General features: G+C 52.4%; 1 protein-coding gene across 1 annotated transcript in view; it reads left to right on the forward strand.

Moving 5' to 3' along the window:
- MYH9 (myosin heavy chain 9) overlaps positions 1-16,371 on the forward strand; it is a 106,661-nt gene that overhangs the window by 70,091 nt on the left and 20,199 nt on the right. The window contains exons 10-19 of the mRNA XM_009217225.3: positions 139-234; positions 1,439-1,557; positions 2,962-3,114; positions 5,309-5,482; positions 7,090-7,263; positions 9,833-9,947; positions 12,636-12,829; positions 13,190-13,311; positions 14,152-14,221; positions 15,096-15,256. Of these exons, the coding sequence (XP_009215489.2) occupies positions 139-234; positions 1,439-1,557; positions 2,962-3,114; positions 5,309-5,482; positions 7,090-7,263; positions 9,833-9,947; positions 12,636-12,829; positions 13,190-13,311; positions 14,152-14,221; positions 15,096-15,256 (1,378 nt within the window). The remainder of the gene's footprint in view (positions 1-138; positions 235-1,438; positions 1,558-2,961; positions 3,115-5,308; positions 5,483-7,089; positions 7,264-9,832; positions 9,948-12,635; positions 12,830-13,189; positions 13,312-14,151; positions 14,222-15,095; positions 15,257-16,371) is intronic.

Here is a 16,371-nt window from a genome sequence, read left to right on the forward strand (position 1 = left end):
GCCCCTGTGGCCCCAGGGAGTTGGGGGGTGTCCCTGCTTGGCTTGTCTCGCTTGAGGATCCCTGGGCGAGTGACCCCCACCCCCGGGAATCACCATGACCCATGTGTGCTTCTGAGCCGCCTCTGATTGCACCCAAAGGCCTGCTGCGGGTCATCTCAGGGGTTCTTCAGCTCGGCAACATCGTCTTCAAGAAGGAGCGGAACACTGACCAGGCATCCATGCCCGACAACACAGGTAACACCCGGGGCCTCTCGCCGGAAATAACGGGGCAGGTGCTTGGCCGTGGATTTGCCCAGGAGGGAAGGTCTTGCGGAAATTCCGGACACCGTTCTTTCTAATGTTAGGTGTGTTTATGGCCGTATATCTGTCGGTATTTTCTATACAGATATAAAACATACGTCAACACGACCCTGCTTTTTTTCTCACCAAGTAAGCGTTTCAGAATAACTTCAGCTTGTGATCACGTGGACCAGGGCTTCCCTCATTCATTCCTGAGACCAAACCGTTTGTCAGGACACTAATGATTTCTGCCGTAGCTCCACCTGAATGGGAGCCTTGCCTGTGACTATGTCGGGATCTTGAAATTATGTGCTTGCCGCACCCGACTCATCCCCTTTGTTAGGGTTGCAGCCAATGACCCCATACAAGTTATTCAGTCTTAACGTGCCTTCCTTAGGGTCTCTCTAAAGATGTAACGCATGGGTGTGTGGATTGTAAAAGACACTGCTGGCCTGGCGCGGTGGCTCACGCCGGTAATCCCAGCACTTTGGGGAGGCTAAGGCAGGCAGATCACAAGGTCAGGAGTTAGAGACCAGCCTGGCCAACATGGTGAAACCCCATCTCTATTAAAAATACAAAAATTAGCCAGGCATGGTGGCGTGCACCTGTAATCCCAGCTACTCGGGAGGCGGAGGCAGGAGAATTGCTTGAAGCCGGGAGGTGGGGGTTGCAGTGAGCTGAGATCGAGCCACTGCACTCCAGCCTGGGCAACAAGAGCAAGACTCCGTCTCAAAAAACAAACAAAAAAAGACACTCCTGTGGGATCCTGTGCTGTTCCGTGCCCCAACACCAGGCCGGCCTGCTCCTCTCAGTCGCGTTGGTGGGTAGGGACCTACTTTTGCACTCCAAGGTGTGCGGCTGAGAGTGGACAGAGGAACCACTGTCGCCACTGGGGCCTCCAGTCAGGATGCTTTCCTCCCTGCCCCGTGGGGGAAGTACAGCTGCCCTGCCCACTGACCTGCATGCGGCTGCCGAGTCGGGGGGGTGTTGGGTGTCGGTGGCCCTGCTAAAGAAGGGCCCAGATGCAGTTGTCCTGATAACAGTTGCTCATTCACCCCGTGGCTTTCTTCCTCTCTGCTCCCAGGTCAAGCAGAGGGACTTGTTCTCTTGGGTCTAATTAGGACTTTTTGTCCCTCCCTTATTCTCTGAAAAATTGTAGCTGCCCAAAAGGTGTCCCATCTCTTGGGTATCAATGTGACCGATTTCACCAGAGGAATCCTCACCCCGCGCATCAAGGTGGGACGGGATTACGTCCAGAAGGCGCAGACTAAAGAGCAGGTATGTCCTCTGGGGCCAGGGCAGCCGCTGCCTCCTGGGTGAATGTCCCTGCAGCAGCACAGTTGAGGCTGTTCCGGGCCGTCCTGGCACTTTCTCATGACTCCCTGATGCAGTCGTCACAGCAACCCTGAGAGAGGTGGCATCACTCCATCTAGAGCACTGGAGAAGCTTCATGGCACGCCCAGGCTTCACGCCTAGGAAGTGCCATCCTGAGGCTGCACTGTGCCTCTTTACATTGAGACGGTATTTTGACTGATTGGTCATCAAGGATATAGGCATGTCCTCTCTGGTGTAAAGGAGGAACTTGATGCCACTGTAGCTCAACTCCTTCTGGTGCCAGGGTGGCGGCTCCCGCCGTCCTCAAGCCTGTGCCAAGTGGCTGTTTCTCTACCACCTGCTGCCTTGGGCTTGCCACATGTGCTGAGAGATGAGCAGCAGTGCTTGCTCCTTCCTGCCAGACTGATGTGCCTGCCTGCCCCCAGAGTGGACGTCCCTCCCTCTGCGGACCGTTTTCTGCCTCTCTCAGGGGTTTCTAGTTTCTTTTATGGTGCTGGTCAGGGTTGTTTTTAGGGTGCCAAACCCATCTCTCAAAGATACTTGGAAGCTCATTTTGTTAGTCCTTCTCCCATTCGCCGTACACTGACAGCTCACGGCTGTTTCTGTGCAGAAGCATTGCATGAAAGACAAGACCGTTTTCAAGAGACATCGCGTATTACTATTGCCACCTGTCGTTTCCCTGACAATTAAGGAGAAACCTCCATTTTCTATTACAAAAATACTACATGACTCTTAATACAGAAAAATCGAGAGAAGGAAAACAATTCCCCATGATGAATATCGTTGGGCAGCTATTTCCTACAAGACTTAAAAAAAAAGAGTTAAACTTAGTTCTTGTTCTGGCTTTTAATTACAGAGCTTTTCAAACGTGTGCAAAACAGAGAAGGGGGAGAGTGTAAAGAGCCTCACGTGCCCATCACGTAGGCGGCTTCAGCAGTTACTAACTCACGGCGAGTCTCGGCTCATCGTTTGTCTTATCTCCCTCTGCCCCCTCTGTCCACTGCTTTATGTTGATGAGATCGGGCGCATTTAGGGTGGTATGACCGTAGACCGCTGCCTTATTTTGAAGCATCACTTCTTCTATAAATCCTTTAGTGTGTCCCCGTTTTATTTGGAAAGATCTAAGTTTATTGTCCCCATATCGTTAGATATTAGGTTGTTTCTACTTTTCATCATTTTAAATAACACCACAGTGAACGTATTTGTACATGAAAGACTTTTGTTTTCCCCCCCAGATACTTAGGGCTGTTCCTCTAGGGGGAGGACTCTAAAATTACTGGGGCAAAGGGTATGAGGGTTTTCAGATCCTTTGTATCTGACGCCACGCTCCCCCGGTGTGCCCCGCAGGCTGACTTTGCCATCGAAGCCTTGGCCAAGGCGACCTACGAGCGGATGTTCCGCTGGCTGGTGCTGCGCATCAACAAGGCTTTGGACAAGACCAAGAGGCAGGGCGCCTCCTTCATTGGGATCCTGGACATCGCCGGCTTCGAGATCTTTGATGTGAGCCTCGCCCTTCATTACCCACCCTGCTGCCTTCTTGGCCTCTTGGTTGCCTTCTCCTTGGCTAAGAACCCTGCTTCTCATGGTCCCGCACCAATCGGAGTTGGCCATCTCGTTTGCATGGAGACTTTGGTTGGGTGTGGGTTTTTTTTTTTTTTTTCTTTTTTAAAAGACAGGTCTTGGCTGGGCATGGTTGCTCATAATCCCAACACTTAGGGAGACTGAGGCTGGCAGATCACCTCAGGTCGGGAGTTTGAGACCAGCCTGACCAACATGGAGAAACCTTGTGTCTACTAAAAATACGTTAGCTGGGCATGGTGGTGCATGCCTGTAATACCAGCTACTCAGGAGGCTGAGGCAGGAGAATTGCTTGAACCCGGGAGGCGGAGGTTGCAGTGAGCTGAGATCGCACTGTTGCACTGCAGCCTGGGCAATAAGAGTAAAACTCTCTATCTCAAAAAAAAAAAAAAAAAAAAAGGCAGGGTCTCGTTTTGTCACTCAGGCTGGAGTACAGAGGTACAGTCATAGCTCACTGCAGCCTTTATCTCCTGGGCTTAACCGATCCTCCCACCTCAGCCCCCTAGTAGCTGGAACTACAGGCACACACCACCACTCCCAGCTAATTTACAAATTTTTTGTAGAGGTAAGGCCTCACGGTGTGGCCCAGGCTCAGTTAGATGTGTTTTAAGCGAAACAGAAGTGCTCATTTTCAATCGGAAATACTGGAGAAATGAGACTTTTGGTTTCTTTATTTTTTTTGAGGCAGGGTCTTGCTCTGTTACCCAGGCTGGAGTGCAGTGGTGTGAACATGGCTCACTGCAGCTTCGACCTCCCGGGCATAAGCCATCCTCCCACCTCAGCTTCCCGAGTAGCTGGTACTACAGGCATGTGTCATGACACCTGGCTAATTTTTGTATTTTTTGTAGGGATGGGGTTTCGCCATGTTGCCCAGGCTCGGAGGATGGGACCTTTTAGGTCACATTCTTGGAGGCTTCCTGGGCAGGTGCTTCCTGTTTATTCTCCCAGCAAATATTCCCTGAGCATCGGGATTAGGCATTTTCCTGGCCTGTGACGACTTTGAGGTCTAGTAGGGAAACCGATACTTATAGTAGATTAGAGGTTCTTAACCTGGAGTCCATGGGAGGTTTGAGAGGAGCCATGGAGCTGGGATGAGAAAATTACATCTTTATTTTTTACTAACGTCTCATTGAAATCATGTATTTTTTTCCAGTTGTGAATTGAACAAACTATACAAACCACAGTTGTATTAGCAGTGCTTGTGATCTGTCACCAGTAGAAATCAGATGTTTTCATGTCACATTCCGGTTGTTGCAGAGATCTGGTAGTGTCATTTATGCATCACTACCTCACAGTTTTGGAAGTTATTAAGCCCATGGCTAGTTCTTGTTAATAAGGAAGCACAGAGGCTGGGTGCAGTGGCTCACGCCTGTAATGCCAGCACTTTGGAAGGCTGAGGCAAGAGAATTGAAGTCAGGAGTTCGAGACCAGCCTGGGCAACAAAGCAAGGCCCCATCTCTTCAATGAAAACATAGAAAGGCCTGGTGCAGTGGCTCACGCCTGTAATCCCAGCACTTTGAGAGGCTGAGGCAGAAGAATTGCTTGAGCTCAGGGGTTCAAGACCACCCCGAGCAACACGTTGAAACCCCATTTCTACAAAAAATACGAATATTAGCCATGTACGGTAGTGTGTGCCTGGACCCCAGCTACTAGGGAGGCTAAGCTGGGAGGATCACTTGAGTCCAGGAAGCAGAGGCTGCAGTGAGCTGAGTTTGCACCATTGTATTCCAGCCTGGGTGACAGAATGAGACTCTGTCTCAAAAAATAAAAAATAAAAATAAAAAACAAGGAAGCACAATGTATTACGCGATCACAATATTTTGATGTTTATAGTTCAACCTAACTACTTTATTTGTAATCTATGGGATGCAATTTAAAGCACTATTCTGAAAAGGCTTTACCAGACTGCCCGTAGTTCCCGGCTCCAAAGAGTAAATGTCGCCCACTGCTGGGTGGATAAAGGGAAGGTCAGGAGCATCCAGGCTCTAAAGGCAGCAGCATGGAGGTTCCCAAGGAGGCCCTTCCTGTATCCCTACCCCGCCCTCCTTCTCAAGGGGTGTCTGGGCCTCTTAGTGCAGGATTGGCGTCTCTCTGACATTGTTTTCTCTCCTTGCAGCTGAACTCCTTTGAGCAGCTGTGCATCAATTACACCAATGAGAAGCTGCAGCAGCTCTTCAACCACACCATGTTCATCCTGGAGCAGGAGGAGTACCAGCGCGAGGGCATCGAGTGGAACTTCATCGACTTCGGCCTCGACCTGCAGCCCTGCATCGACCTCATTGAGAAGCCAGTGAGTGCCAGGCGTGCTTTGACCTCACACCTGCCTCTGGCTTTTCCCTTCCGGGGCACCCGCTCCTCCCCTCAGCTCTGTGTTGGTTGTGGAGGTGTCTTAACACCCCTTCCTTTTGGTGGCACCTGGAGGACGAAGCCCCGAGGCTGAGATCCGGTGCCTCGGAGGCCTGGGTGGGTGCCTCCATTAGAGGAGATGCTCCGTGCTGCAGCTGTGGGCTGGGCTTCTCCCAGCTGCTGGACCAGGTGCGGATGTGGCTGGGGCCCTAGCATCCTGTTTTCAGTCCCAGAAGACCACCCAGTATCCTCCTGAAGGCTGGGCTCGATAAGCATTTCTTTGTCTTAAAGAAACAGCCATGCATGGATGTAGTAAGGCCCTATCACGGGCTGCTTTCACTGTAGCATGGAGCTGTGCAGACGCTGGGCATTGAGTGCTCTGCCCAGGTGTACACGTACCAAAGCTCAGCTCATCCCTCCATAAAACCAGCACAACAGCAGTGCTTTTATCACCAGCATTAGCTGTGTGAAGACGGAAAAGAGGAACCTTTTCCAGCGAGTTCATACTTAAACCTCTTGCCAGGTGGAGGTTGGGTCGCCTGTTTGTGATTCAGGCTTGTTGGGGGTGTGATCTGTAATGAAGCCTGAGCTGTTTCAGTCTCTGGTTCTTCTTTTGATTATGGTTAATTAATCAGAAGGCCTAGGACAAAGTTTTTTCAGTTTGAAAAAAATTTCCTTTTTTTTTTTTTTTTTGAGATGGAGTTTTGCTCTTGTCGCCCAGGCTGGAGTGCAATGGTGTGATCTCGGCTCACTGCAACCTCTGCCTCGCTGATTCAAGCGATTCTCCTGCCTCAGCCTCCTGAGTGGCTGGGATTATAGGCTTATTTTTGTATTATTAGTAGAGACGGGGTTTCACCATGTTGGCCAGGCTGGTCTTGAGCTCCTGACCTTAGGTGATCCGCCTGCCTCGGCCTCCCAAAGTGCTGGGCTTACAGGCGTGAGCCACTGCGCCTGGCGAACAATTTACTTTTGTAATGAGCTTTTTTCTTTAATCAATTGAATTTTCCAACTAATAAGAACCCAGTAGGCTTCAAGTTTTGTCAGACAGCCTCTCTGAAGTGTCCAAATCTGCTTTCTTGTCTTGTAAACTCAGTGTGCAGAAGGCACACTTGGGACTCTCTTCCTCAAGGGGCTCCTCCTAAGTATCCTATCTCATCATAGACGTGCAGACGCAAAGCGTGTGCGGTGGTATCTCCTGTGGCAGGATCACAGGGTACTTGTTGAGGGCAGCCTCCTGGGCAGACCCCAGTACACGGTGAAGTCAGACTCTGGCCCCGCGGGTCAGTGGATCTGCACTTTTCCTCACACCCACTGGGGGTTTCACTAACGCTGGAGAACCACCGTGATGGATCCTTGGGAAAAGGTCTCAGCTGCAGCCTGGGCCTCAGAGGTTTCTTTATAAACGAGAAATATTCAATGGTCCTCCTGGGGAGTGCATTGCCCACCCTCTGTGGGATTCAGCGGATTCTGATGTCCGGGCTTTGGCTTCTTGAAGGAAGGGGTGCCCCTCCCAGGGTGTGCTCACCTGTGCTGATGCTGTGCTTCCTCCAGGCAGGCCCCCCGGGCATCCTGGCCCTGCTGGACGAGGAGTGCTGGTTCCCCAAAGCCACTGACAAGAGCTTCGTGGAGAAGGTGATGCAGGAGCAGGGCACCCACCCCAAGTTCCAGAAGCCCAAGCAGCTGAAGGACAAAGCTGATTTCTGCATTATCCACTACGCCGGCAAGGTGAGGAGCACTCATGGGGAGGTGCCGGCCAGACCTTCATAGGAGAGGTGGAGTCAAGGCTCTTTAGGACCAGGAGCCGGGCAGCTCCTGAGGATGCGGGGGTGTGGCCTGAGTACAGTTCTTGCCCAGTGACTCACCCAGTAATGTGGCCGGTGACAGCATCAGCATTGCATTTACACAGCCTGCAGAGCCCCCTCACCTGGTCCGTGCTGTTAGAAGCCTGCAACACTGCACTGCGGGGCCCAGGCTGGTTGTCGTCACGCTGTCATGCATTACTGTTGGGCCTGTCTGCCAGGTGCAGAGATTTGGCTAAAGGCATGGGCTCAGAGTTTGAATAGAGCTCTGCCACTCAAGCTGTTTGACTTCAGGTCAGTTACTTAACCTCTCTGATCCTTGGTTTTCTCATCTGGAAAATGAGAATGACCACCCACCATACAGGATTATGTGGATTAAACAAGCTCTTGAGGCCCAACACGTGGCACGGATCGGTGCTACGGGGCAGAGCTCCTCAACCTTGGCATTCCTGGTATTGTGGGCTGGGTCATTCTTTACTGTGGGACCCTCCTGTGTATGCTAGGATGTTTAGCAGCTACCCACTAGTGTTAGGAGCACCGTCCTTAGTTGTGACAACCCAAAATGTCTCCAGACATCGCCAAACATGTCCTAGTTTGGGGGGGGGGCGGGGCAGGGAATTGCCACTGCTGTGGGTGACAGCTGCTGTTGCCAAGTCTGCCACAGTCAGTCAGTGGTGGACCTGCCCTCAACACTTACCTAGCAGACATCTTCCCAGTCTGCATGTGACTGGGGCTTAGACCCAGCTTAGTCCATACAGGTGCATGCTTAGACAAAAGCTGGTTTTACTCAGCACAAAGACCCTATCAGTTAATTGCTGTGATTAGGCAGGAGCTTCGCCATCTCCTAGTTGGTGGTGACTAGTTGGTGGTGACTGGTGAGATCTGGGAGCTTTCACAGGTCTGCTCCCAAGCCACAAGGAGCCCAGGCCTGGTTCTAGGCCATGGCTCCCCACTGCCCGCCTCTTCTACTTAGCTTGGCTGGTTCCTGGGGCTGCAAAAGCAAGCAACTGTCTTAAACTACCCATGAAAAAAATAATAAAGCCAAAAAAGCGATTTACACCATTAACCAAGGAATGTTTCCTGAGCCTCCTTTCCATGCTCACCTTTGGGAAACGCACACGCTCATCAGTGCAGAAGCTTCCAGGAGGGCTTTTGCCGTGGGATTGTTTGTAATGCTGAACCATTAGGAACACCCTAGAGCCCACCAAGGGGCCTGTGCAATGGCATCAGCTGTGATACATCTTTCTGTGGGCTGTGCCGTGGCAGCTAAAAGGACAAGGATGTTGGCCTGGGTGGGAGGGTCTGAGCTTGGGGAAAGGAAACTGGCATCACCTACCTCATGATAAACAGCAGCGCGCATTCGCCTGCATACTGAGGGCAGCACCTCTGGGTTGCAGTCTGTGTTGCGAAGAGGGAGGCCCAGGTCCCTGCTGCTCTCTGGGTATTGTTCTGGGCCCTTTTGCAATGAAAATGTCATGGTGTATTACTTGTTTTGTTAAGTACATATTTTAGCGGAGCACAGGGGCTCATGCCTGTAATCCCAACACTTTGGGAGGCCAAGGCAAGAAGACAGTTTGAGCCCAGAAGTTTGAGACCAGCCTGGGCAACATAGACCCTATCTCTGTTTTGTTTTGTTTTGTTTTTGAGATGGAGTCTCGTTCTGTTCCCCAGGCTGGAGTGCAGTGGCACGCTCTTGGCTCACTGCAACCTCCGTCTCCCAGGTTCAAGCGATCCTCCTGCCTCAGCCCCCCAGTAGCTGGGATTACAGGCATGTGCCACCACGCCTGGCTAATTTTTGTATTTTTAGTAGAGATGGGGTTTCGCCATGTTGGTCAGGCTGGTCTCGAACTCCTGACCTCAGGTGATCCACCCGCCTCGGCCTCCCAAAGTGCTGGGATTACAGGCGTGAGCCACCGCGCCCAGCCCCTAACTATTTAAAAATGAGAAAAAATGAATCTCTTTCTGAGAGTCTCTCTGAACCCTCTGGTTTAGGAGGCTGCCCGATTAAAAAAATATATTTAAAAACAGAATATATTTCCAAAAAGATAAAACTGACACATACTCAGAGAAAATGTGAACATTCTAAAAAGACAAAGAAAAAACAAAAATGACTTGTCTTATGACTAAAAAGAAATAGTAACATTTTGTCGTCCTTCCAGGATTGTTTTCTTTGTTCATATTACCTAAAAATTTTTAAAAAAGCTGAAACCCGGCACGGTACTGTGTGGCCACCATGCCATGTCTAGAACCAGGCTCCCGTTGTTGGCCATGCCTTGCTTTGAGGCTTTGGCTCTGCACGAGATGCTGCAGGGAATGTCTTGAGGCCTCGTGCCCCTTATCCTCATCACTTCCTTCTTAGGGGTGGAGATGCTAGGTCAAAGGGTTTCCACGTTTTCTGACTTTTCCACGCTTGAGGGCAGCCTGTGCTCTGGAGAGCCTGTGAGCACGCGTGTCCCCAGCGCAGCTTGTGACTCCTGCATCTCTGACCCTGCCAGGTGGATTACAAAGCTGACGAGTGGCTGATGAAGAACATGGACCCCCTGAATGACAACATCGCCACGCTGCTCCACCAGTCCTCTGACAAGTTTGTCTCGGAACTGTGGAAGGATGGTACGCCCTTTGCCCTTCCCCCCCTGCCTCCTCTTGGCTGCGGCTGGTCATCTTCCCACCTCCACAGTGGGCCGAGCCGCCAAACAAGGGGTGCACTCGTCCCCCTGACATAGGCCAGGTGGTCTCCGCCCTCTGTAGCTCCCATGAGAGAGGGCTCCTCGGACTGAAACAGGAGGCCGCCGCCCTCGAGCCCACACCGTGGCCGGGTCCTCTTGGGCGGAACGCTTTCAGCATGTGGGAAAGTCCAAGGCGGCCCCGAGCCTTGCAGCCTAGGCTCCCAGCCCCGTGCCATGTCGCATTCCCGCCTCTACTCCTTGGTAGGCTGGTTGCTTTGAGTGGTTCTTTTTAATTCTTTCTGTTGGTTTCTCCTTTTCCTTTGCCTGGGTTTTGCTTTAACCTCTCTGTTGCAGAGATGCAGAGCACTCAGAGAGCCTATTTCTATCATCGCTTTCCTATTCTCCACCTAGAACCAGGTGACTGGCCGCCCGAGTGGTGTCTCTTGTGTGTGTGGTGCATCCAGAGCTGTGCAAGAAATGCTTCTGCCTAGGTTTTCTCGCCCCCGCTGCCCCTTGGCTTCTCCTGCCTGCTTACACCCCAGTTCCCTGATCTGGCCCTGGGCTCCTGGGCAGGCTCCCCGCACTGTGCCTATTGCTGGCCTATAGTAGCAAACTGGGCAAATGAGGGGCTATGTCTGGAATTTGGAGATGTCACATTCAAATCTTAAAACACTGTAATCCCAGCACTTTGGGAGGCTGAGGCGGGAGGATCGCTTGAGTCCAGGAGTTTGAGACCATTCTGGGCAACATAGGGATACCCCCATCTCTACAAAAAAATTAAAAGAAAAAATCAGCCAGGTGTGATGGTGCATGCCTGTAGTCCCAGTTACTCAGGTGGCTGAGGCGGGAGGATCACTTGAGCACAGGAGGTCAAGGCTGCAGTGAGCTGTGACCACACCACTGTACTCCAGCCTGGGTGACAGAGTGAGACCCTGCCTCAAAAAAAGAAAAAAAAATCTTAAAACAGCAAAAATTGTTTAAAAATTTGTATCCTCCTTAGAGCTTCATCCCTAAAGACAGTGTCTTAAACGGCTTGAATGGCTGCGAGTGTCTTAGCATAAGGCTCAGGTATGCACACTGCGTGTGTCTGTGCACCTGAAAGCTGAAGTGGCAGCTGTGTGTTCATTCAACAGTTGCTCGGCAAGGTCTGCTCCGTGTGGGTGGGGCCTGCGTGGGGCAGGACACACTCAGCTAAAAGGGCCAGTTATGGTGAGGCCGTATTAACCTTTCTCTGGACAACTTGAGTGGCTTTTGCAAGTTGCCACGCCCAGGAAACCTGTGGTAGCCAGGAATATTGGCCCTGTGGTGGGTACGTAAGATCAAAGATGACTCCTTTTTTTTGTTTTTTTTTTGTTTTTTTTTGAGACAGAGTTTTGTTCTTGTCACCCAGGCTGGAGTAGAGAGGTGCAATCTTGGCTCACTGCAACCTCCACCTCCCGGGTTCAAGAAATTCTCCTGCCTCAGCCTCCCAAGTAGCTAGGATTACAGGCGCCTGCCACCACGCCCAGCTAATTTTTGTATTTTTAGTAGAAATGGGGTTTCACCAGGTTGGCCTGGCTGGTCTCGAACTCCTTACTTCAGGTGATCCACCTGCCTCAGCCTCCCAAAGTGCTGGGATTACAGGCACGAGCCACCACTCCCAGCCACCTCCCATTTTAATTGACTGGTCTGTAGGCTTCATCCACACTCCTGGCTTCTGTCTTAAGCAAGCATCCTTTTTGCTGTCTTCAAGTAAATAATAGTAACCTGGCCGTGAAGGAATACGAAACGGGCTTCGTCAGTATTCTTCACTTTGACATCCAGTAATGGAAGACTTCACATTTAACATTAGCTCTTGCTTAAACTGATCTCAAATCACTGGCCACTTTGGTTTGGCTTGTTTTTTACCTTGGAGGATGCAGTTGGTTTAATTGCTGCTGGGCGTGAGTTCCAGTGCTAGGGGCTGCTTCCCTTGAGGGTCGGTTAACATGAGAAAGACCCGTGCACCAGGAGACAAAATGAAATACAAGGACGTGAAGAGATCCCTAAACTTTGGAGTATTTATGATCAAGAGCGGTTCTTTGGAGCTCTCTCTTCCTGAGATGTCTGCGTAGACATAGAGGGGACCCTGCCGAGTTCTGCAGACAGTGACAGGGTGGCTCCAGTCTCCGCCTCCTGACTCCTAGCCTGGTGCTTTTACGACAGGGTCAGTGAGAATTCAAGATACTGATTTTTTTTTTCTAACTGTGACCATAGGACAGCAGAATTCTGTAAGCCAGGTTTTCACACCCCTCCTTAGAGACAGGCTAGTAGAATTCTCACTATTCCAAAATACTTGACTAGCTTCATTGAGTCTTTTTGGAAATAAGAGCTTCGAGAGTGGCGGAAGGTAGGTGATGGGAAGGTGAGGTGGCTGTGGCAGACGCATGGCTCCGTGAGAGACAAGCCCAGTGCCTTTGCAGCCCTCTTGGCTTTCTGCTGTGTTTGGGGATGACCTTAGCACCCTGTGTAGGTTCCAAGTGGAAAGGGTCCTGTTGTTTCATTCTGTCTCCTTTTTTCCTGTCCCATGTGTGCCTGTTTCTCTCTCCTGCGTGCTCCCCCTCCTCTGGGTGCAGCTGCGGGGGCACTCACTTGGTCTCTGTGGTCTCCACAGTGGACCGCATCATTGGCCTGGACCAGGTGGCCGGCATGTCGGAGACAGCGCTGCCCGGTGCCTTCAAGACGCGGAAGGGCATGTTCCGTACCGTGGGGCAGCTTTACAAGGAGCAGCTGGCCAAGCTGATGGCCACGCTCAGGAACACCAACCCCAACTTCGTCCGCTGCATCATCCCCAACCACGAGAAGAAGGTGCGGCCGCCTGGTGGGATGGCCCGGGCGGGGCACCGTGGTGTGGGGCGCTCAGCCCGTCTGTCTCCCCAACAAAAGCACCCCTCCAGCCCCCCAGCCTGCACAAAGCCCTCCGTCGTTTCTCTGCAGGGAGGGCCTTGGCTCGATTAGGAGATACTCTCCATTCACAGCCCACACTTCCTCTTGGTGACACCGGCCCCTCCCAGACCTGGATCCTTTGACTTCACTGTCAAAACCTGTGGGCTGCAGCAACCCCCTCCCTTAGGCTCTTGCCCTGTCAGGTTCCTAGGGGTTCCCCGACCTCTCTCTGACTGTTTTAGGCACAGAAGTGAGACCGCATGCGTGTGTTTTCTTCCCCAGGCCGGCAAGCTGGACCCGCATCTTGTGCTGGACCAGCTGCGCTGCAACGGCGTCCTCGAGGGCATCCGCATCTGCCGCCAGGGCTTCCCCAACAGGGTGGTCTTCCAGGAGTTTCGGCAGAGGTGAGCCAGGGCCCGGAGCCCGCTTCTCCTGGACCCGGCTGTGTGCGCAGTGAGTCCCAGAGGTGGGCTGCTGCTCCGTGGCTGGGTCCTGTCGTGAAGGAACAACGTCCTCCATCCATGTAGAACTGAGTCTGGCCAGCTCTTCCCCACCGCCTTCTCTTTTCCACCCTTTGCAGGAAAGGAGACTTCCCCATTTTAATACCAAAATGCAGGTCATCGTCATCCTGTTGACTTTTGCTCCTAGTCACTGCCGGCCCTGGTGCTATTTGCTACAGTTAGAGGAGCTATGAAAAGAAATGTGAAAGAATCAGCCAGAGACCTGGGATATTACAGGAACTTTGTAGAAATGAAAGTCATAAAACACGGCCGTGCATTGCTATGTGCAAAGATGGCGACATCTTCCTATTTCTCTAATGACTGTGCTGAGTGTCAGTTGCTGTCGGCATGCAGCCCTTTATTTCTTGGGGCATCTCTGTTTATTATCAGCTCCCTGCAGCATCCCAGGGAAGCTATGTGAGCATGACTGTCCGTGGGTGACAGCCGAGGATCCCAGGCAATTAGCAGTTAGTGAGCCCAACCTGAAGCACACCCTCGAGTGATTGAAACAGTCCTACACGAGTTTCCATTCACTTTCCGGAAAACATTAAGCCTTCCTTGTGTCATTCAGCCGAAGAAAAGAGCGGGGTGGTATTTGCCTGTGTCTTCTTTCCTTAGGAGAGTTTGTGTAAAGAATTCTGTGTCTGTTGCACTGTAAAAATGATCTTAATCTCTTGCCTATATTCCAGGCACGTGGAATCGAGGCAATGGGTAAAATGACCAGACTTCTCTTTCCTTCCTCAGATATGAGATCCTGACTCCAAACTCCATTCCCAAGGGCTTCATGGATGGGAAACAGGCGTGCGTGCTCATGGTGAGTTGAGCTGCTGTCCCTGCCTCTCTGGATGGGCAGCCCCTTGTCAGGGGAGCGCCCGCATGGCCAGGGCCCGCCTTGCTGTGTCAGTGGTCGGTGGGTGCCCAGGCTGTGTCCCTTCTGATGCTCTGCGTCTGACTCTGCCGGGCGCCCTTTGCAGCAGCCCCTCGGCCTCAGATAGCCAGGGATGGTGTTTGGCACCAGGGTGGTGTGGAGGAGACAAGAACTGTAGCCATGGCCAGGCTCTGATGTAAGATGATGGCCTCTTTCATTTGGGGGACATTCTCCTGCTTTCTTGCTCACGGGTCTGACTCCACGCCCATTGTGGTGAGCAGGGCAGCTCACAGCCAGGGCAGCTGGCCTGGTGCACCATGATCTGGGCTTCTCCTGCCTCCCTCCCCACTCCCAGCCCTAGCACAGTGCTGGATGTGCCGTGCGCATGCTTTGCGTTCCGGTTGAATGAAGGCCCTGCAGTGGCTCAGTACCAAGTCAGGGCTAAATCCCACCCTGCTCCTGTTTTCCCTTTCCCAGCATCCTGTTTCTGGCGTGTCCAGGTTAACAGCCGCTACCTTTGGCCTCGTTTTACTTCACGTTCTTTCTAAAGAATCAGAAAGCGTTGGCTGCAGAGTGGGGAGTTGGTGGGGGGAAAAGAGAAGGAAAAATTCAACACCTACTGTGTGCAAAACCTGCATTTGGTGACGGGGAGATGGGGAACAGGAAGAAGGAGGGAGAGGAGATGGCTTTTTGCTCTCCAGATGCTCGTCAGCCAGTAGGAAGAAGGGTGAAGGACACGCCTCCAGCTGTGCCTGGGCCACCCTTTCACGGAGCCGTGGCCAGTTGCTGGCCAGGTAAACAGCCTACTCCTCCCACCTAGATAAAAGCCTTGGAGCTCGACAGCAACCTGTACCGCATTGGCCAGAGCAAAGTCTTCTTCCGCGCCGGCGTGCTGGCCCACCTGGAGGAGGAGCGGGACCTGAAGATCACTGACGTCATCATAGGGTTCCAGGCCTGCTGCAGGGGCTACCTGGCCAGGAAGTGAGTCCCGGGAGATATTCCTGCCCCACACTCCAGGCCTTACCACGCCCTTTGTTGCCAAAGAGCACTTAGCAGGCCGTGGTCTAGGACACCCCACTGCAGCTGGTCACATGCCTGTCAGGGAGGCCCACGTGGCTCTTCCTGACCCCGTTCCTGGATTTCTACCTTTGAGGAGTAGAATCGGGCAGTTCTTTTTTTTTTGAGATGGAGCCTCACCCTGCCGCCCAGGCTGAAGTGCTGTGGCACGTTCTCGGCTCACTGCAACCTCTACCTCCCAGGTTCAAGTGATTCTCCTGCCTCAGCCTCACTAGTAGCTGAGGTTACAGGTGCACACCACCACGCCCGGCTAATTTTTGTGTTTTTAGTAGAGATAGGGTTTCGCCATGTTGGCCAGGCTGGTCTCAAATTCCTGACCTCAAGTGATCCACCCACCTCAGCCTCCCACAGTGCTGGGATTACAGGCGCGAGCCACTGCGCCTGGCTGAATCGGGCATTTCTGATTGAGGTTTAGAGTGATGGGTGGGAAGAGGCTGACTCTGCTTGGATTTGCCTGCCTGAAAGATCCTGCTTACCAGGACTCCTCACCGTGTGACCCTTGTGGGGACAGCACCCAGAGCCTGCCCTAAAGAACCCTGTGATTCCAGGGGAGCAGACCATCCTTGAGTCCAGACTCATCCTTGACTCCCTGGGGAGTGAGGGCTCCCCTGCTGCAGGACAGCGGGTGTGGGCACTGCACACTCATCCGCTTGTGCTCGGGGCTGAGGGTCCTAGCAGGAGCGCCGAGCTCTGGGAGATGAAGCCCGAGCGTGTGGCATTTGCACAGATGGAGGCTTGTTTATCCAAAAGCCCTCCCGCTGACACCCGCAGCCCACCTTCACAGAACATCATCTCCTGACGTTCTCCCACCAAACAAAAGCTCAGATAAGGAACAGCACGAAGGGTGGGAAGCTGAAGTCCAGAGTCACCCAGGGCCAGTCAGCTTAATGACCAAGGGTCATGCTCAGTCCCCACGCTGAGTGAGATCTGTGGTTACTTCACAGGAGCCGTCACCCCGTGGGCTTCTCAGTGGAGGGGTAGTCTGGTGACTTAGGTCCTTCGCCCACTGTAAGATTAGA

Source organism: Papio anubis, chromosome 16 (genome assembly GCF_008728515.1).
Source record: "Papio anubis isolate 15944 chromosome 16, Panubis1.0, whole genome shotgun sequence".
NCBI classification, from domain to species: Eukaryota; Metazoa; Chordata; class Mammalia; order Primates; family Cercopithecidae; genus Papio; species Papio anubis.